Below are 22,108 nucleotides of genomic sequence, written 5' to 3' on the forward strand. Positions count from 1 at the left end.
CTGGAATGGGCTACAAGACCATCGCCAAGCAGCTTGGTGAGAAGGTGACAACAGTTGGTGCGATTATTCGCAAATGGAAGAAACACAAAAGAACTGTCAGTCTCCCTCGGCCTGGGGCACCATGGAAGATCTCACCTCGTGGAGTTGCAATGATCATGAGAATGGTGAGGAATCAGCCCAGAACTACACGGGAGGATCTTGTCAATGATCTCAAGGCAGCTGGGACCATAGTCACTAATAAAACAATTGGTAACACACTACGCCGTGAAGGACTGAAATCCTGCAGCGCCCGCAAGGTCCCCCTGCTCAAGAAAGCACATATACATGCCCGTCTGAAGTTTGCCAATGAACATCTGAATGATTCAGAGGACAACTGGGTGAAAGTGTTGTGGTCAGATGAGACCAAAATGGAGCTCTTTGGCATCAACTCAACTCGCCGTGTTTGGAGGAGGAGGAATGCTGCCTATGACCCCAAGAACACCATCCCCACCGTCAAACATGGAGGTGGAAACATTATGCTTTGGGGGTGTTTCTCTGCTAAGGGGACAGGACAACTTCACCGCATCAAAGGGACGATGGACGGGGCCATGTACCGTCAAAACACACGGCCAAGGCAACAAAGGAGTGGCTCAAGAAGAAACACATTATGGTCCTGGAGTGGCCTAGCCAGTCTCCAGACCTTAATCCCATAGAAAATCTGTGGAGGGAGCTGAAGGTTCGAGTTCCAAACGTCAGCCTCGAAACCTTAATGACTTGGAGAAGATCTGCAAAGATGAGTGGGACAAAATCCCTCCTGAGATGTGTGCAAACTTGGTGGCCAACTACAACAAACGTCTGACCTCTGTGATTGCCAACAAGGGTTTTGTGACCAAGTACTAAGTCATGTTTTGCAGAGGGGTCAAATACTTATTTCCCTCATTAAAATGCAAATCATTTTATAACATTTTTGACATGTGTTTTTCTGGATGTTTTTGTTGTTATTCTGTCTCTCACTGTTCAAATAAACCTACCATTAAAATTATAGACTGATCATTTCTTTGTCAGTGAGCAAACGTTCAAAATCAGCAGGGGATCAAATACTTTTTTCCCTCACTGTACATACATACATACATACACACACATACACTGTGTGGAGCTGAGAGGAGCCAGTGGTTATTGATGAGGTTCACCCTACACTGAAGTCTGAGTGGGGAGCCTTTGTTGACCTCTACCCCTTTTCCCCTTTCCATGACCTCCAGGGTCTCAGGGCACTGTTTGGCCTTCGTAGGGGTCCATTGGTAGGCACAACTCCTATAAACTGAGTCATGGCCAGATCTGATGGAGCCACTTCACTGGCGCCAGAAGGCTGGAATGTGTCTGTTGTTAAAACAGGGTTTTTAGAAGTGCGCCATCAACCATCAAAACCATGACCATTTGGGCAAACCATAATACCACACAGCAATTAGTAAACCAAGCAACACTGACCAAAATTGCTTGAAATAATGGCAATATTTTTATGTGAGCCTTTAATATTCAGTCAATTTAATTATTTTGCGACATTCAAGCAGGAAAGTATGTATGTCTGTAAAAAAGGGTTCTCTGGCCCCCTGTCCTTCCATTCCTTGCAGCTGTCGCTACCGCCCCTTGCAGACCAGTCTCGGAACTGCTCGCAGGCGAAAGCTTCATCAAGCTCCATTGGAATTCACTGTCTGTTTTCTTCAGATTGCAGAAGAGGAGAAGCAAGCGCCGAGAACAAGCAGATGTGAGCTGGACTACACAGAGAATAACCAGCAGCAGTAGTTACGGAAACCTTTGATTCTACTAAAATGTGGCAGCCAGCGACAGAGCGATTGCAGGTATGGTTTGATTAGTATTCCTGACCAGCGCATATTTATGGGATGTTTGTCTGTCTGTCTGATTTTTAACGGCATTGAAAACCATCGTGCATATTAACCTGGTGTCTGTGCTTTGATGTGTTTTTTTTTTTGGTTTGTGTTTTTTTGCTCAGATGCAAAACACAAAGGCTTTCCTGGATGGTTTGTGTGTTTCAGTCCTATCATTGCACACATTATTGTTTTATTACGCAGGTGGCCGCCTGCGCTATGGTGGGCTCGTTTTGCTTAATTCAAATCCTCTCTCCCTTTCGTGTTGCCTCTTCCCTCCCCCGAGTAACCCCATTACCCGACTAGTTCTAGGCTACGTTGTATCGCGTTCATACATGCCTAGGTTACAGTGTAAGATATAGGTTTATCAGACTCCTGGCCTTCCGTTTTTCATCATGATAAACCATTTAGAGAATTTGCTATATTGTGTAACATCTACTTGCTGGACCCAATGTCTGTCAAGCTGTTTTTTAGTTTGAGTAATGTTGCAGAGGTCATGGAACATCCTATAGCAGGGATCACCTTGAGCGAATGGTCAGGGTGCCAGACCAAAATTACAAATAATTTGTAGACAAATTGACTGCAAGAAGACCAGATATAATATTTGACTGAAACATAATCATTTCAAACCTTGCTTACATTTGTATATACGATCACATATATCTCTATTATGCAGTGGTGTAAAAAGTACCCAATTGTTATACTTGAGTAAAAGTAAATATACCTTAATAGAAAATGACTCAAGTAAAAGTATTTTGTTTTAAAGTAAATGTCATTGCTAAAATATACTTAACTATCAAAAGTAAAATTAAAAGTATGAATCATTTCAAATTCCTTACATAAAGTTCTTGTTTTTTTTAGCCAGGGGAACACTCCAACACAGACATTTACAGATAGCCAGCGGTACACTCCAAAGACATCATTTACAGATAGCCAGGGGAACACTCCAACACTCAGACATCATTTACAGAGAGCCAGGGACACACTCCAACACTCAGACATCATTTACAGAGAGCCAGGGACACAGTCCAACACTCAGACATAATTTACAGATAGCCAGGGACACAGTCCAACACTCAGACATCATTTACAGATAGCCAGGGACACAGTCCAACACTCAGACATCATTTACAGATAGCCAGGGACACAGTTCAACACTCAGACATCATTTACAGATAGCCAGGGACACAGTCCAACACTCAGACATCATTTACAGATAGCCAGGGACACAGTCCAACACTCAGACATAATTTACAGATAGCCAGGGACACAGTCCAACACTCAGACATAATGTACAGATAGCCAGGGACACAGTCCAACACTCAGACATCATTTACAGATAGCCAGGGACACAGTCCAACACTCAGACATAATTTACAGATAGCCAGGGACACAGTCCAACACTCAGACATCATTTACAGATAGCCAGGGACACAGTCCAACACTCAGACATAATGTATAGATAGCCAGGGGAACACTCCAACACTCAGACATCATTTACAGATAGCCAGGGACACAGTCCAACACTCAGACATCATTTACAGATAGCCAGGGACACAGTCCAACACTCAGACATAATTTACAGATAGCCAGGGACACACTGCAACACTCAGACATCATTTACAGAGAGCCAGGGACACAGTCCGACACTCAGACATCATTTACAGATAGCCAGGGACACAGTCCAACACTCAGACATCATTTACAGATAGCCAGGGACACAGTCCAACACTCAGACATAATGTACAGATAGCCAGGGGAACACTCCAACACTCAGACATCATTTACAGATAGCCAGGGACACAGTCCAACACTCAGACATCATTTACAGATAGCCAGGGACACAGTCCAACACTCAGACATAATTTACAGATAGCCAGGGACACACTCCAACACTCAGACATCATTTACAGAGAGCCAGGGACACAGTCCGACACTCAGACATCATTTACAGATAGCCAGGGACACAGTCCAACACTCAGACATCATTTACAGATAGCCAGGGACACAGTCCAACACTCAGACATCATTTACAGATAGCCAGGGACACAGTCCAACACTCAGACATAATGTACAGATAGCCAGGGGAACACTCCAACACTCAGACATCATTTACAGATAGCCAGGGGTACAGTCCAACACGCAGACAAACAAAGCATGTGTGCTTAGTGTGTCCGCCAGATCAGAGGCAGTAGGGATGACCAGGGATGTTCTCTTGATAAGCCTGTGAATTGGACAATTTTCCTGTCCTGCTAAGCATTCAAAATGTAACAAGCACTTTTGGGTGTCAGGCAAAATAATGGAGTAAAAAGTACATTATTTTCTTTAGGAATGTAGTAAAGTAAAAGTTGTCAAAAATATAAATAGTTAAGTAAAGTACAGATACCCCCAAAAACGACTTAAGTAGTACTTTAAAGTATTTCTACTTAAGTACTTTACACCACTACCTTTATGCGTGGGAATACTATGGAACATATTTCCGAAATTAAAATCACTTAGACCTGATTTGCTGGTGTTTTTACAGGCTTTTATGTCCAACAATAAAAATACTAAATAAAAAAACTTTTTTGAAGGGGGGTAAGAACTTGGGGGGCCAAATAAATAAATCACCTGCAGGCCATGTTCAGCCCGCAGGCCGCCAGTCGCGGAACCCTGCCCTATAGTGTCGCATAGCCACAATGAAATTACAGCAAACCCGAGGTGTCATTAATCACTTAGCCTACAGTTCAAGTAATTAACACGGATTCTCTGACCTGTTTGGAAGTGGTGAAAAATTGTTAATGACATGTATTTTGATATCCAGGGGCGCGGGGCAAGCCGTTCACTGAGGCTGGCTTCACGTTTCCTGTAATGCTATCCAGATGTAGGGTCGACTACTTTGCCAAATGAACTTGCACAATCCCTCTCACAGTGCTTGCCCAGGCATCAAGATGATTGAATCTCATAGTAAACTTGGGTAAATAGTTTTAAGCAATGCTATCTACATATTTTAGAACTGCACACTGTAAAATACTACCACACTAAGAGGTTTATTACATTGTCATTATTGAGTAATTACACCTTACACCAGCCACCAGACCAGAAAGAACCAATTTATTGCCATCACATGTTCTGATGTCCATAAGGACCTATACACATAACCTCTACTTCTGCACAATTCAAATCAAATCAAATCACATTTATTTATATAGCCCTTCTTACATCAGCTGATATCTCAAAGTGCTGTACAGAAACCCAGCCTAAAACCCCAAACAGCAAGCAATGCAGGTGTAGAAGCACGGTGGCTAGGAAAAACTCCCTAGAAAGGCCAAAACCTAGGAAGAAACCTAGAGAGGAACCAGGCTATGAGGGGTGGCCAGTCCTCTTCTGGCTGTGCCGGGTGGAGATTATAACAGCACATGGCCAATTATGTTTGTCTTCATGAATGCACAGACTGTTAAAATCAATCATTCATTTTCATAGGGGCCTCCCAAGTGCTAACCCCCTTCATCTTTTGGTCACAAAATATTGGCGTAATGTGACCAAAGTGCCTATTTAAGCATGTCTCAAAAATATTTTTGGAGGCTCAGGTTGGTTTTCAGATTCAGTCTGGCATCCCCTGATCTGTTCATTAAAGCCTAGTGGTACTAACAACGTGGCCTGGCCTGCATGTGTTCTGGTGCTGATCTCCATACTCCATATGCTGGGTTGACTGATGGAGCCTGTCCCAGCTTACCGAGCATAGAGTGGCGGGCGTCAGCTCTGCATACCTCGGCCCTGTGATCAATCACGTCCCCAGGGAAAGTTCTGAGATGACGTATGGTTCTGAGGGAGAGCCATTTATCACATGGTAATGGGGCTGTTCCAGCTCGCTGCCTAGCTGCCTGCGCACTAATGCCCCTTGTCATGTGACCCTGTGCCCCTAACGATGCTTGTCGTTTAGTTCTGTATCTGAATGATATTAATAGATAGGGTAAGAATGAAGGTTCTGGTAAAAAAAAAGAGGCCTAGTTACAATAGTTTCTCACCGTTAAAGTGACGGAGATTTTTGGTTCTCTCAGCGACTTACCGCTGAACTGTTGCCATGGTGACGCTCGATGGCTCGCTGCTGCACTGATCAGTCACTATAGCCCGTTTGTCATGTATCCTATACATCCGAGAATGTTGTATTTGGCTGTTTTGCTCTTCGTTACCATGGTATCCTCCTTCCTTTTCTTTCTTCTCACTTCTGTTGCCATGGTAACGTGCAGTGTCTTGCTACAGGAAGAAGAGATATGGGCCAATGTTAGAGCAGACACATTTTCAGGCTGGTATTAAGAATCTGCTCTATGTGTCAGATGGAGAGAGGGAAGATGAAACATAAACAACATGACATTGTCTTTGTGTCAACAAAATGGCCCCCGTGGTACCAACAGCTTTAAATGTGCCTTATTAAGACATATTTTTGTCCAACGTTAGACTTCTGTGTTGCAACACAGGATGTATCATGCATCATTGTCTACTTCCTCTTCTCTTCCCCCGTCCTCCCATTCCTCTCCTAACATATCCCACTGAAGAATCAGTTTCAAGAGCCCCCTCTCTCCCTGGTATCGCTCAGCGATTTTCAACCGATTTCACAACGTGTGCTGTGCTGATCTGTGCTCAGGCAGGCAGGCAGGCAGGCAGGCAGGCAGGCAGGCACACACACACACACACACACACACACACACACACACACACACACACACACACACACACACACACACACACACACACACACACACACACACACACACACACACACACACACACACACACACAAAACCGTCTCCCAATGTATATACATACATTCCTCTTACTCAGCACTTCTCACTGCCAACAGTGCTTTCATAGTTCTCATTTTGTACATTGACTACATTCCCATTTTCTTTGACATGGGAAACTGGCTGAGCAGACATAATGTCTGGACCCTGACAGTGCAGAAATGTGTTCAGCTTCCGGGCCTGTTTGAGGTCACTCATGGTCAGAAGCACCACTAGGTCTGTCTGTCTGGGGCTCCTATGGTCAGGGTTGGGTTGGTCAGGCCTTTGCTCTGGTGGAAGGAGGAAGTTGTGAGAAAAACAAGCTTCTTCATGTGAATTCAACTACAGTGCCTTCCGTAATTATTGGGACAGTGGCTCTATACTCCAAAACTTTGGATTTGAAGTGCAGACTGTCAGCTTTAATTTGAGGGTATTTTCATCCATATCAGGTGAATCGTTTAGAAATTACAGAAGTTTTTGTAAATTTTTTATTTATTTTTATTTCACCTTTATTTAACCAGGTAGGCAAGTTTATAACAAGTTCTCATTTACAATTGTGACCTGGCCAAGATAAAGCAAAGCAGTTCGACACATACAACAACACAGAGTTACACATGGAGTAAAACAAACATACAGTCAATAATACAGTAAAAAAATAAGTCTATATACAATGTGAGCAAATGAGGTGAGATAAGGGAGGTAAAGGCAAAAAAGGCCATGGTGGCAAAGTAAATACAATATATCAAGTAAAACACTGGAATGGTAGATTTGTAGTGGAAGAAAGTGCAAAGTAGAAACAGAAATAATGGGGTGCAAAGGAGCAAAACAAATAAATAAATAAATACAGTAGGGGAAGAGGTAGTTGTTTGGGCTAAATTATAGATGGGCTATGTACAGGTGCAGTGATCTGTGAGCTGCTCTGACAGTTGGTGCTTAAAGCTAGTGAGGGAGATAAGTGTTTCCAGTTTCAGAGATTTTTGTAGTTCGTTCCAGTCATTGGTAGCAGAGAACTGGAAGGAGAGACGGCCAAAGGAGGAATTGGCTTTGGGGGTGACCAGAGAGATATACCTGCTGGAGCACGTGCTACAGGTGGGTGCTGCTACGGTGACCAGTGAGCTGAGATAAGGGGGGACTTTACCTAGCAGGGTCTTGTAGATGACCTGGAGCCAGTGGGTTTGGCGACGAGTATGAAGCGAGGGCCAGCCAACGAGAGCGTACAGGTCGCAATGGTGAGTAGTATATGGGGCTTTGGTGACAAAACGGATAGCACTGTGATAGACTGCATCCAGTCTATTGAGTAGGGTATTGGAGGCTATTTTGTAAATGACATCGCCGAAGTCAAGGATCGGTAGGATGGTCAGTTTTACGAGGGTATGTTTGGCAGCATGAGTGAAGGATGCTTTGTTGCGAAATAGGAAGCCAATTCTAGATTTAACTTTGGATTGGAGATGTTTGATGTGAGTCTGGAAGGAGAGCTTACAGTCTAACCAGACACCTAGGTATTTGTAGTTGTCCACATATTCTAAGTAAGAACCGTCCTGTCATGGGCGTCGTAAGGATTGGACCAAGGCGCAACAGGTAAAGTGCTCATCTTCTTAATTTATTTAAAGAAAACACTTAAACAAAATAAACAAACGACGAAAAACAGTTCCATAAGGCTCCCAGGCTATACAGAAAATAACCACCCACAAAACACAAGTGAAACAAACCTCAACTAAATATGGCCTCCAATTAGAGGCAACGACAACCAGCTGCCTCTAATTGGAGGTCCTACCAAAAACCCAACATAGAAATAGAAAACTAGATTTAAACATAGAAATAGAAAACATAGAACCTAAACCAAAAACACAGAAACACACAAAACAAACACCCCCTGCCACTCCCTGACCAAACTACAATGACAAATAACCCCTTACTGGTCAGGACGTGACACGTCCAGAGTAGTGATGCTGGACTTTCGGGCATGTGCGGGCAGCGATCGGTTGAAGAGCATGCATTTAGTTTTACTTGTATTTAAGAGCAGTTGGAGGCCACGGAAGAAGAGTTGTATGGCATTGAAGCTCGTCTGGAGGGTTGTTAACACAGTGTCCAAAGAAGGGCCAGAAGTATACAGAATGGTGTCGTCTGCGTAGAGGTGGATCAGAGACTCACCAGCAGCAAGAGCGACATCATTGATGTGTACAGAGAAAAGAGTTGGCCCAAGAATTTAACCCTGTGGCACCCCCATAGAGACTACCAGAGGCCCGGACAACAGGCCATCCGATTTGACACATTGAACTCTATCAGAGAAGTAGTTGGTGAACCAGGCGAGGCAATCATTTGAGAAACCAAGGCTATTGAGTCTACCGATGAGGATGTGGTGATTGACATAGTCGAAAGCCTTGGCCAGGTCAATGAATACGGCAGCACAGTATTGTTTCTTATCGATGGCGGTTACGATATCGTTTAGGACATTGAGCGTGGCTGAGGTGCACCCATGACCAGCTCTGAAACCAGATTGCATAGCGGAGAAGGTGCGGTGGGATTCGAAATGGTCAGTAATTTGTTTGTTGACTTGGCTTTCGAAGACCTTAGAAAGGCAGGGTAGGATATATATAGGTCTATATCAGTTTGGGTCAAGAGTGTCCACTCCTTTGAAGAGGGGGATGACAGCAGCTGCTTTCCAATCTTTTGGAATCTCAGACGACACGAAAGAGAGGTTGAACAGGCTAGTAATAGGGGTTGCAACAATTTCGGCAGATAATTGTAGAAAGAAAGGGTCCAGATTGTCTAGCCCGGCTGATTTGTAGGGGTCCAGATTTTCCATGCTCTTTCAGAACATCAGCTGACTGGATTTGGGAGAAGGAGAAATGGGGAAGGCTTGGGCGAGTAGCTGTGGGGGGTGCAGTACTGCTGACCGCGGTAGGGGTAGCCAGGTGGAAAGCATGGCCAGCCGTAGAAAAATGCTTATTTAAATTCTCAATTATAGTGGATTTATCGGAGGTGACAGAGTTTCCTATCCTCAGTGCAGTGGACAGCTGGGAGGAGGTGTTCTTATTCTCCATGGACTTTACAGTGTCCCAGAACTTTTTTGAGTTTGTGTTGCAGGAAGCAAATTTCTGCTTGAAAAAGCTAGCCTTGGCTTTTCTAACTGCCTGTGTATATTGGTTTCTAACTTCCCTGAAAAGTTGCATATCACGGGGGCTGTTCGATGCTAATGCAGAACGCCACAGGATGTTTTGTGTTGGTTAAGGGCAGTCAGGTCTGGAGAGAACCAAGGGCTATATCTGTTCCTGGTTCTAAATTTCTTGAATGGGGCATTCTTATTTAAGATGGTGAGGAAGGCATTTAAAAAAATAACCAGGCATCCTCTACTGACGGGATGAGGTCAATATCCTTCCAGGATACCCGGGCCAGGTCGATTAGAAAGGCTTGCTCGCTGAAATGTTTCAGGGAGCGTTTGACAGTGATGAGTGGAGGTCGTTTGACCGCTGACCCATTACGGATGCAGGCAATGAGGCAGTGATCGCTGAGATCTTGGTTGAAAACAGCAGAGGTGTATTTAGAGGGCAAGTTGGTTAGGATGATATCTATGAGGGTGCCCGTGTTTACGGCTTTGGGGTGGTACCTGGTAGGTTCATTGATAACTTGTGTGAGATTGAGGGCATCAAGCTTAGATTGTAGGATGGCTGGGGTGTTAATCATGTCCCAGTTTAGGTCACCTAGCAGCACGAGCTCTGAAGATAGATGGGGGGAAATCAGTTCACATATGGTGTCCAGAGCACAGTTGGGGCAGAGGGTGGTCTATAGCGTGCGGCAACGGTGAGAGACTTGTTTTTAGAGAGATGGATTTTTAAAGGTAGAAGTTCAAATTGTTTGGGTACAGACCTGGATAGTAGGACAGAACTCTGCAGGCTATCTCTGCAGTAGATTGCAACACTGCCCCCTTTGGCCGTTCTATCTTGTCTGAAAATGTTGTAGTTAGGGATGAAGATTTCAGAGTTTTTGGTGGACTTCCTATGCCAGGATTCAGACACGGCTAGGACATACGGGTTGGCAGAGTGTGCTAAAGCAGTGAATAAAACAAACTTAGGGAGAAGACTTCTAATGTTATTAACATGCATGAAACCAAGGCTATTACGGTTACAGAAGTCATCAAAAGAGAGCACCTGGGGAGTGGAGCTAGGCACTGCAGGGCCTGGATTCACCTCTACATCACCAGAGGAACAGAGGAGGAGTAGAATAAGGGTACGGCTAAAAGCTATGAGAATTGGTCATCTATGACGTCCAGAATAGAGAGTAAAAGGAGCTGGTTTCTGGGGGCGATAAAATAGCTTCAAGGTATAATGTACAGACAAAGGTATGGTAGGATGTGAATACAGTGGAGGTAAACCTAGGCATTGAGTGATGATGAGAGAGATATTGTCTCTAGAAACATCATTGAAACCAGAAGATGTCATAGCATGTGTGGGTGGTGGAACTGAAAGGTTGGATAAGGTATAATGAGCAGGGCTAGAGTGAAATCAGTGAAATAAGCCAATAAACACTAACCAGAACAGCAATGGACAAGGCATATTGACATTAAGGAGAGGCATGCTTAGCCGAGTGATCATAAGGGTCCCGTGAGATTCAGACAGCTAGCAGGGCCATAGGTAGCAAGCTAACAGAAGATGGAGGGAGGTCTGTTTTTAGCCACCTCGTGCGTTTCCGTCTGTAGATTAGTGGGGTTCCGTGTGGTAGGGGGGACCAGTCCAATTGGCAAAATAGTTATAGTTATGGTGGCCCAAGAAAATTGTCCAAAACCATGATTACGGATAATCCTGAATGAATCATGAATAATGATGAGGGAAAAAGTTACAAATGCACAATAGCATACCCCCAAGACATGCTAACCTCTCACCATTACAATAACAGGGAGGTTAGCATTTTTTTTTTGGGGGGGGGGGGAGTATAATACAGTATTGGTGTGTCTGTAACTTTCTCACTCATCATTATTCATGATTCGTTCAGGATTATCCGTAATCATGGTAGCATCCACATTCATGTAGAAGTTTTTAGAAACATATTCTATTCTTATTTACAATAAAGTGACTCCAGAATGACACTATTTTGCAACAAAAATAATCTGAAACACAACCAAAACAAATAGCAAATGCATCCAACTAATTTCTAGAGTCACAAGCTTGATGTAGTCATTTCTAAACAGTTCACCCGATATGGATGAAAATACCCTCAAATTAAAGCTGACAGTCTGCCTTTTAACTTCATAGTCATTGTTTGATTTCAAGTATAGAGCCAAAAGATGAAAATAATATTCACTGTCCCAATAATTACAGAGGGCACTGTATCCATGGACAAAGGGTGACACTATTCCTGCCTTAAGGCCTTGGTCTCTTTTTTGAAGCCAAAAGCAAAGGCATCATCAGTTCACCACATTTCATTTGTGGAGAATACATTTAAATTAAAGGGTCCAATGGGTTGTTACGTAAATTATACCACGACACTACCATATCCCATTTCCAATCGACTGTTTAACTGTTGTTTTGTAGGTGTCGTGGTTTTTTTATTGTATTGAACGCTGTGAATATAGCATGTGTATTGTGTCTCTCCTTCAGGGTAGTTAATGTGTTGTTTTTACTGTATTATTGTATATGCGGGGGCAGGTTAACTGTGGTTATTTACGTCAGAGAGTTGACAATGTTTTTACGGCCAGCCGGATGGGGTCTGTGGTTGGCTTCTGTCAATGTCCACCTCCCACAACACCACTGACCCACCAATTAGAGAGACGACAGCCCACCTCCCACAGAACCAAGCCACCAATCAGGGAGCAGGACCTCCCACAGTCCTCTCTGGATTTAGCCCTCTCAGACGCTTGTGAAACGTGGTGGTTCCACTCATAAACTGGTCCAGGATCAGAGGCGGAGTCCGTTAACACAGTCTGACAGGACCAGGGTGATACGGCTGGCTCATACCATGCTAAGGGAGAGGGAGAGGGGTTCCACTTGTGGTTTGGGAGCTAACCACTGACTGAAGTGGGTGGCTTCCTGACTACCTGTCCTCTGCTGCTCTAGCTGTGTTTTTAATGCCTTGGTCAGGCTGCAGATGGAGTAAATGTGTGTGTATTGTAGTGAGTTGAGGGGCCAAGGCTGATGTTGGTTTATGTGAGTGTCTGGCCAGCCAGCCAGAATGAGAGAGAGAGAGATAGTCTGATAACAGTCTGAGACCAAGCTGAGATGGCCCACTGTCTCGCCCTAACGCCAACATACACCAGCCCAGCTCTCAAATATCTGTTAGTGTGCTCCACTCTGCTCTTTCATCTTCAGACTGGGTGTGTGTCTATGTGTGCGTGTATGTGTCTGTGACTCTTGGTGTGTGCGTCTAGTGGAAAGTTTTGGGTTCAGTTCCATTAAATGCTACAGTACATTCGGAAAGTATTCAGACCCCTTGACTTTTTCCACTTTTTGTTACGTTACAGCCTTATTCTAAAATGTATATTACAAAAAATATCCTCATCTACACACAATACCCCATAATCACAAAACAAAAACAGGTTATTAGGAATGTTTGCAAATGTATATATAAACTCAGCAAAAAAAGTAACGTCCCTTTTTCAGGACCCTGTCTTTCAAAGATAATTCGTAAAAATACAAATAACTTCACAGATCTTCATTGTAAAGGGTTTCCAATGCTTGTTCAATGAACCATAAACAATTAATGAACATGCACCTGTGGAATGGTCGTTAAGACACTAACAGGTTACAGACGGTAGGCAATTATGGTCACAGTTATGAAAACTTAGAACACTAAAGAGGCCTTTCTACTGACTCTGAAGAACACCAAAAAAGATGCCCAGGGTCCCTGCTCATCTGCGTGAACGGGCCTTAGGCATGCTGCAAGGAGGCATGATGACTGCAGATGTGGCCAGGGCAATAAATTGTAATGTCCGTACTGTGAGACGCCTAAGACAGTGCTACAGGGAGACAGGACGGACAGCTGATCGTCCTCGCAGTGGCAGACCACGTGTAACAACACCTGCACAGGATGGGTACATCCGAACATAACACCTGCGGGACAAGTACAGGATGGCAACAACAACTGCCCAAATTACACCAGGAACGCACAATCCCTCCATCAGTGCTCAGACTGTCCGCAATAGGCTGAGAGAGGCTGGACTGAGGGCTTGTAGGCTTGTTGTAAGGCAGGTCCTCACCAGACATCACCGGCAACAACTTCGCCTATGGGCACAAACCCATCGCTGGACCAGACAGGACTGGCAAAAAGTGCTCTTCACTGACGAGTCGCAGTTTTGTCTCACCAGGGGTGATGGTCGGATTCGCGTTTATCGTCGAAGGAATGAGCGTTACACCGAGGCCTGAACTCTGGAGCGGGATCGATTTGGAGGTGGAAAGCCGTCATGGTCTGGGGCGGTCTGTCCCGGCTCCACGCACTAGGCCTCCAGTGCGCCTGCCCAGTCCGGTGACAGTCCCCAGTCCAGAGCTTCCGGCGACAGTCCCCAGTCCAGAGCTTCCGGCGACGTTTCACAGTCCGGAACCTCCAACGACGGTCCACAGCCCGGATCAGCCAACGACGGTCCACAGCCCGGATCCGCCTGAGACTGCGGTCTGGAACCTCCTGAGAAGGCCCACGGTCCGGAACCTCCTGAGAAGGCCCGCGGTCCGGAACCTCCTGAGACGGCCCGCGGTCCGGAGTCTCCAGCGATGGTCCGCGGTCCGGAGCCTCCAGCGTCGGTCGGTCGGCGGTCCGGAGCCTCCAGCGACTGTCGGCGGTCCAGAGCTTCCTCCTATGTTGGCGGATCCGCAGGATGAGAGGTTTCTTCATCCTGCACCAGAACCGCCTCCAATGCGGGAGGATCCGCGGGATGAGAAGGTTCTTCGACCTGCACCTGAGCCGCCACCAACACTAGACACCCCCCCAACCCTCCCTTTTGGTTTCAGGTTTTGCGGCCGGAGTCCGCACCTTTGGGGGGGGTACTGTCACGTCCTGACCATAGAGAGCTCGTATTTTTCTATGGTAGAGTAGGTCAGGGCGTGACTGGGGGGTTTTGTCTAGTTTAATTTTTGTGTTCTAGTTTCTTTTTTCTATGTTGGGGATTTCGTATGATTCCCAATTAGAGGCAGCTGGTCATCGTTGTCTCTAATTGGGGATCATATTTAAGTAGTTGTTTTTCCCACTTGTGTTTGTGGGAGATTATTTTGAGTTAGTGCATGTTGCACCTCTTCGTCACGGTTTGTTGTTTTGTTGAAAGTTTATTGTATGTCTTGCATAGTTTCACATATAAATAAAGATGTGGAACGATACCCACGCTGCGCCTTGGTCTCCTTCATATGACGAACGTGACAGGTATACTGCCCGAGCCTATGCATAACCCCTTAAATCAGTGTCTCTGCCGTGTCAGTAGGTTGTTGTACTGTGGCTTACGCTATGATTGACCTGAGAGCCTGTCTACTCCAGAAGAAAATCTCCCTGAGGGCTGGGAGTGTACCGTACCATCTGTTACCTGTAAACTACACACACATAATCACGCAGTCAACACATACACACGTACGTGCACACATGCTCGTGTGTACAGGCACATATCATAGTTTACACATGCACAAACACACACACACACACACACACACACACACACACACACACACACACACACACACACACACACACACACACACACACACACACACACACACACACAGACTCTCTAGAGGCAATCTAGGCCAACCTGAACACTGTTTAGTGTTTGTCAATATACATTTTGTCAGTTTCTTTCTAAATCAAAACTTTAAAAAAATAAAAAAATTACACTTAGGCAGCCCGGCCAAGGATTTCAAAAGCAGAAAGATCCCTGTACTGTGTCTCCTCTCATCTCCCACAGAGCTATAGAATCCTCCTTCTCTCACACCAGAATGGTCACTTCTAAACGGTGTAAAATGTCTACTCCCCTCTATTTTCAAATGCTCTCTCCCAATCCATAACATTAAGCCAAAAGTTATTTGGGAAAAGTCACGTGCCTCGCTCACGCGTGAAATGTATACCATTGTTTACAAGGAAAATGGGCTGTTACTGAGAATGTGGTGTAACTTTTAAAAACACATGTCTAAAGAAGTCAGTGAATGGGCTACATGAGGACCAGACTGTACAGACAGAGCCTGCTGTGTCAGAGAGAGAGAGATAGATGGAGGGAGGGAGGGATGGGTAGAAAGAGGGAGAGAAGGAGAGAGTATGGGGAGATAGTAGGGAGATGTAGAAAGAGGGAGAGGGGGAGAGAGAGAGTGGAGAGAGGTAGAAAAAGAGGGTAGGAGAGTGAGAGAGGGAGAGAGGGAGAGAGAGTAGGGACAAAGAGTTAAAGAAAGATGAGAGAGAATGAGAGAAGACAGAGAGAGAGAGAGAGAGAGAGAGAGAGAGAGAGAGAGAGAACAACCAGTATTGGGATCAATGTCTATTCCTTGGACCCAGAATCAGAAACTCCTCCTCCTCATCCCCAACCCAAATAGAATCAATAATATTCGTAACTCGATGAGGCTATTTTTTAATCCAGAGGAATAATAAAATAATGAAAATGCAGTGAAAATATTATGAATAGAATTCCAGTTTTATTCCACACGGTGCCTTGAGAGCCCCCCCACCCACCCTCCAATCCGGGCTGACCACAGGAATGTGGAGCACTGTCAGGAAGCCATAAAGTGCTGATGTGGAGGTCAGCGAGCGTTCACACACGTGGCTTTAGTTTCAAAACTGCTTCTCCTCTTCTCCTCTTTTAGTCTCTTCTTTTTTTTCTCCTGTTTTTTTCTCCTCATCATCTTTCCTCCTTATCTCGTCTCTGTCAAACCTCCTCTTCTCTCCTCTCCTCACAGGTGGAGTTTGGGTTGTATGATGGAGATGTAGTGGGGTCTTGTAGGAGGATGAGTAGTAACTGTGGCACTTCCGGTGCTTGGTTTTAAGATGGCCTGTCACAGTGGCTTTACTCTGGTTTGGGTAACAGTCCCTCTTCTCCTGTTCTTCAGCTGACATGTGGACAGCAGATGAGGGACCTTCTCGCTCTCTCTATATGTGAAGTGTACGTCAGAACAGGAGATGAGAGCCACGGCGCCTCGTCCCAAACTGGAATCTGGGGTTTTGTAAGGCCGACCAGAACCACATGTCCGTTCTGGTCTCCCACCTAAAGAGCAGAAATGGGATTGTGGATTTTCTGGGTTTCCTTGAAAAAGCCTAACAAAACCAAGCACGCTAATTAAATCATGACTTGCACAATTTCATCAGAATAGAAAGTACTAGGAATGTGGGAACTAAGAATGTTGTGGGTGGGTGGGTGGGTGGGTGGGTTGGATGGAAGGAAGGAAGGATGGATGGATGGATGGGCATATTTATGAATTTCTTGATTGGTTGATTGATTGACCATGATGTTATCTCTCTCAGCACTTCCAGACGATGCTGAAGACCAAGCTGAACGTTCTGACACTGAGGAAGGAGCCGTTGCCCACGGTGATATTCCACGAGCCGGAGGCCATCGAGTTGTGCTCTACCACGCCACTCATGAAGAAAAACACCCATAACGGCTACAAGGTACACACATACACACACACACACACACACACACACACACACACACACACACACACACACACACACACACACACACACACACACACACACACACACACACACACACACACACACACATGCACACACACACATGGTTATGTGTGTTTCATTGGTGTGTATCACTTGTAAGAACGATGGGGTTGTGTTAGAATCGTAATCCTGGAACGTATCATAGGTGTGTGTTATGGGCACGTGTCTTCTATCAATGTTGTGTGTTTGCCTAGCTGTGATAACTGTCTAATTTAGATCTTTATCCTGCGAGCTGCCTGAGTCAAAGTCTATTCTCTGTGTTCAACCTAAAACAAACAGAAACAGGCCAGCAGGTTGAAAAAACAGGAGAGACACGTTCTATTATTACAGACAACACTTCCTTGTGTGTGTGTATGTTGTGTGTGGAAGGGGCGCAGGGTGTTATGTTGGTTGTAACTAAGGCAACTTCCAGTTGTGTGTGTGTGCATTTGTGGGTGAGATGGTGGAAGATGTTTGGCAGGCTTGTTAAGGCTTTCACATCATCTCATTTGGACAAGGCTTTGAATATAAATACACACCAATCCACTGGCTCACTTATGATCGAACTCATTCAATCACAACACACAGAACACAGACAGCCAAAAGACAACTTGACGTTTCACAATGGACAATGAAGCTCTATTCTATTTTAGTGACCAGCTATGCTATGTGCTAGTAGAAAGATTAAGAGGGGTGCACATGGAGATCACATGATTGACTGATTAAAAGAGCAGACACTATTTAGTGCAGAGGTGCTGATCTCTGTCGGGACACGACTTGTTCCAGAACACCTGTGAAAATGTTCTGCTGAAACCCAACCAGCCATCCTTTATAACTCTCTGGCAGTAGAGGAAGGAACAGTGGGGCTTTTGGTCTTTGGGTCTGGGGCTCAGCACAGCCAATGGGAAACTGACAGTCTCCATCCCAAATTGCACCCTTTTTATTATATATTGCATTACTTTTGAGGCTTTGGTCAAAAGTAGTACACTATAAAGGGAACAGGGTGCTATTTGGGACTCACATACTGGCTGGGGTTTTGGTCTCTAGCTTGTGTTGCGGTGCCAGGCTAGCCTAGCCCTGGGTGTATGTGCATGCCTGTATTTTTTTCCAGACATCTGTCCTCTGCTGAATTGTGAGGTTAAAGCTGATTAGTTGAAGCTCCTCAGTGGACCTCTCTATCCAGTGTGAACAAGTAACGTCTGAAATCTGCCTGTATACTACGTCTGTAGTATACACGCATGCATGCACACACACAGTTCCCCTTCCTTTTCCTCTCTCCTCAGACGTTGCTCCTTTCAAGGTAGCTGTGAGAGAGCTTGGTTTGGTTGCCATGGATACCACTACATCTATTTATCGGAGAATGCCAGCTACAAAATATTTTTACTTACTCACCCTGACTCTGTGCTTTTCCAGGGTTTTCAGTTTGAATAGGAAAGCAGAGGAGAGGAGAGGTGAGTTCCACAGCTACAGAAGTAGGCTTTTTAGAGGGGCGGGGATTTGAATACTAACAGATGCATTGGAGGTGTGTAAGTGTGTGTGTGTATGCAGTCTTGTGCACGCTTGTGTGCTCACTGTGTTTCAGTGCATATTTCGGCATTGAGTGTGTGTGTATATATGTGTTTCAGTGCATATTTCGGCATTGAGTGTGTGTGTATATATGTGTTTCAGCATGAACGTGTATTTCAGCATGACAGTCAGCCAGTCAGCCAGTCAGTCAGTCAGTGTGTGAGATAGCTGGTCTGTCAGCGATTGCTCCAGGTTTCCCCCTCCACTCTTCCCCCTCCAAATACCCCCCCTTGTTTATTTTGAGATAGAGAGAAACAGTTAATAATATATATTTTTAAATCTATAGTTATATTTTTCAGCACTTTTATTTCCATGACTGATCAAAACTCGTTTTTTCACGGCTCTCTCTTGTCCCTCTGCAGAAGACATATGGTGAGCAATATGTTTGAAACATCGAAACGAAATAAAATCACAATATCGAATTGCAATAAATATAGAATTGTGAGAATCGCAATACAGTACATATCATATTGACACCTAAGTAATGTGATAATATTGTATCGCGAGGTCCCTGGCAATTCCCAGCCCTAGCAACCACCCACCCACGGACCCAACCACTGCTGTCACCCTGCCAATGCTAACGGCTGCTGGGATGAAAAGCTATTTCTCACTGCTCCCATCTCTCCTTCCACAGCCTCTCTCTAACTGGAGACTCTCAGGGTGTTTGAAGGGATCAGTTTGAGCAAGATGAGGCACAAAATTGCTAATCTTGATCACATAGTCCTAGTTATTTTGGCCTGAGGGGATTTGTAGATCAGTGATTCTGCACAGACACTGCCCTGCTCTCTGCTCTCCCAACCCCAGAGCCTTGGATAGGAATAAACAATATGGAGAAACTTCCCCCTAGCCCGTCAGGAGGCAAGGTGAAGTTAATACCATATTGCTCATACCTGTACAATCGTCTCAGATCTCAACAAGTGCCTAGGGTGGTACGGGGTTGATTTGGGATTGGGCCTCTCTTTGCCCTACCCTGCTCTCTCTACAACCCAGATCCCAATCTCTGTCATGGAGTCCATAGCTGTGGTCCACGCGCGTTCCAACCACGTTCCAAACACTCCCTCGTCACTCAGTCAACACTGGTAGGAACCACCTTGACTCAGAGCAGCTGCAGAGGGGTATCAGTCTCTTACTTACCTTCAGAGAGGAATCTAAGCTTTCACACTCTGTGTGTATGTGTGTGTGTGTGTATGTGCACTTTGTGGCTCTGAGATCTACTGCTCCCCCAGGTAATGACGCAGGGAGAGGATAAGGAAAGCTCCTTATTTCAGTGTGCTTCTGAAAAAAAGATGCTGCAGCTTGGGAGGAAGCTGAGTTTTCCATTCGTTGCTCCCAGTTTTGAGACAGAACACTGACTAACCAAACAAAGAACCATACAAGCACCCCCTGTGAGTGTGTGTGACTTGGATGTGATCCAGAAAGTGAGAGCTAATCGCCTGGCATATCCTTGATTTTATAACGACATGGCTGCGGAGGGCAGCAGTGGCACAGTGTTTCCATGGAGACAAAGCTGAGGCCACGTGTGCTCTGAGGATCTGGGTACTCTGCTGCTCGCCATCTCGGCTCGTCAGCTAAAAGCTTCAACATCTGTGTTCACGCCACCGTTTCCGCTAGCATTATATTGCCCTCCCTCTCTCTAACTTGTTTAATTGGTGTTTTTGACGACTTTGGTTAAAGACGGCCTGGAAAACACTGGTTCCCAGTTGCAGTGTGGTCTCTCTGACAGGATGGCGTCTGTTACACCACCAGACCTTTCATCAGGCCCTCTTATCTACCCTCTACTTGTCTCAGCCTTACTGAACAGACAGTTGATCTTAAGACTTATTTTAAAAAACAACTTTTCTAAACGTTTAGCATTCTCTCAGTGGCATATACTAATGGATGCCAAGGGAAGCCAAAAAAGTGATATATTTTGTGTGTTTCATCATTTTCCTTAAATTTGCAAGTGGCTGAATGTATCTCACGGGAGAAAGCATCCGAGCGAGTGAAACAGCACTCCTCTGTCTCTGTATGTGTAGCCCATGTATCTGATGCTGTCTGGCCAAAAAGAGTATGACATTGTTGCCGCCCGTAGCATTGAATTCAATAGCAACGGAAGCCAACGAACATTTGGCTAGCTACCTAGCTAAAATCTTCCCTTTCCTAAATAAGCCTTGGATATAGGGATTTGGACTTGTGGTTTTACTTAATTCTCTGTACTCGCCAATGATTACAATGCTGATTCTGATCCAACCATTAATTAATACAGAGGATGGAAGTTCAATATGTAGCTTGATGTAGTAGGCTAATGTTAATTAGTTGGCTCATCGTTGCTCATGAAAGGAAGTCAGGTAGCATAGTCTTGGACAACAAAAACAAAACATGTTTTCTCTATGTCGTTCCTCTACAAGTAGGTGAGGCAACACACACACACACACACACACACACACACACACACACACACACACACACACACACACACACACACACACACACACACACACACACACACACACACACACAAATCAGTACCATGGACAGCCACATGATATTTCGCTTACGTTGATTGGACTAGGCCTAAATTGTTTGTTTTTGGTAAGTTGTCACTGTATTAGACTAAGCGCAGGCAGTTCCTGTTTTCTTTCTGACTTGGGGTAACTCACTGTGGTTCTAAATCAAATGTGGGAAACATTAACTTGCTTGGCCATGCTGTAGGTCATTCAACTGTTTGTCACATGTAATGTGCTTTGTGGACTTCACCAGACAGCTGTGCTTTCCAGTTATGTGATGAAACAAAGATGTGGTTAAATTTATTCTGCCATTGCGTGACTGTCGTCTTGTTGTCTCTGCCTTATATATCATTGTGGCGTATGAACGGGTTATAGAGCAAACAACATAATTATCACAGCACATAGGTTGTAATATGGCTTTTTTTCCTCAGTGATTTTACCCACGCACCACCACTACTGGAATTCTCTTATTTGTTTTATGTTAACCTCCCTAGTTGGTCTTATTGTGGTCTGTCAAGTGAAAGACTGATTACCCCTGCCCCTGTGAACTCATATCCCTTCAACCCAACAAATAACCAGATCTGCTTAAACCTCAAGGTTATACTTAGATTTATATATATATATATTTGTAGAACGCTGAACAAAAATATAAACTCAACATGTAAAGTGTTGGTCCCATGTTTCATGAGCTGAAATAAAGATAAGATCCCAGGAATGTTCCATACGCACAAAAAGCTTATTTCTCTCCACTTTTGTGCACACATTGGTTTATGTCCCTGTTAGTGAGCCTTTCTCCTTTGCCAAGATAATCCATCCACCTGACAGG

The 22,108-nt window shown here is 44.8% G+C and overlaps 1 protein-coding gene across 1 annotated transcript in view; it reads left to right on the plus strand.

The window, feature by feature from the left end:
- The first annotated feature begins 1,614 nt into the window (after positions 1–1,614).
- The window catches only part of LOC106580906 (PTB-containing, cubilin and LRP1-interacting protein), a 119,479-nt gene continuing 98,985 nt past the window's right edge, over positions 1,615–22,108 (plus strand). The window contains exons 1-2 of the mRNA XM_045703651.1: positions 1,615–1,835; positions 17,036–17,182. Coding sequence (XP_045559607.1) covers positions 1,806–1,835; positions 17,036–17,182 — 177 coding nt within the window. The 5' untranslated portion in view covers positions 1,615–1,805. The remainder of the gene's footprint in view (positions 1,836–17,035; positions 17,183–22,108) is intronic.

Source organism: Salmo salar, chromosome ssa20, assembly GCF_905237065.1.
Source record: "Salmo salar chromosome ssa20, Ssal_v3.1, whole genome shotgun sequence".
Taxonomy (NCBI): domain Eukaryota; kingdom Metazoa; phylum Chordata; class Actinopteri; order Salmoniformes; family Salmonidae; genus Salmo; species Salmo salar.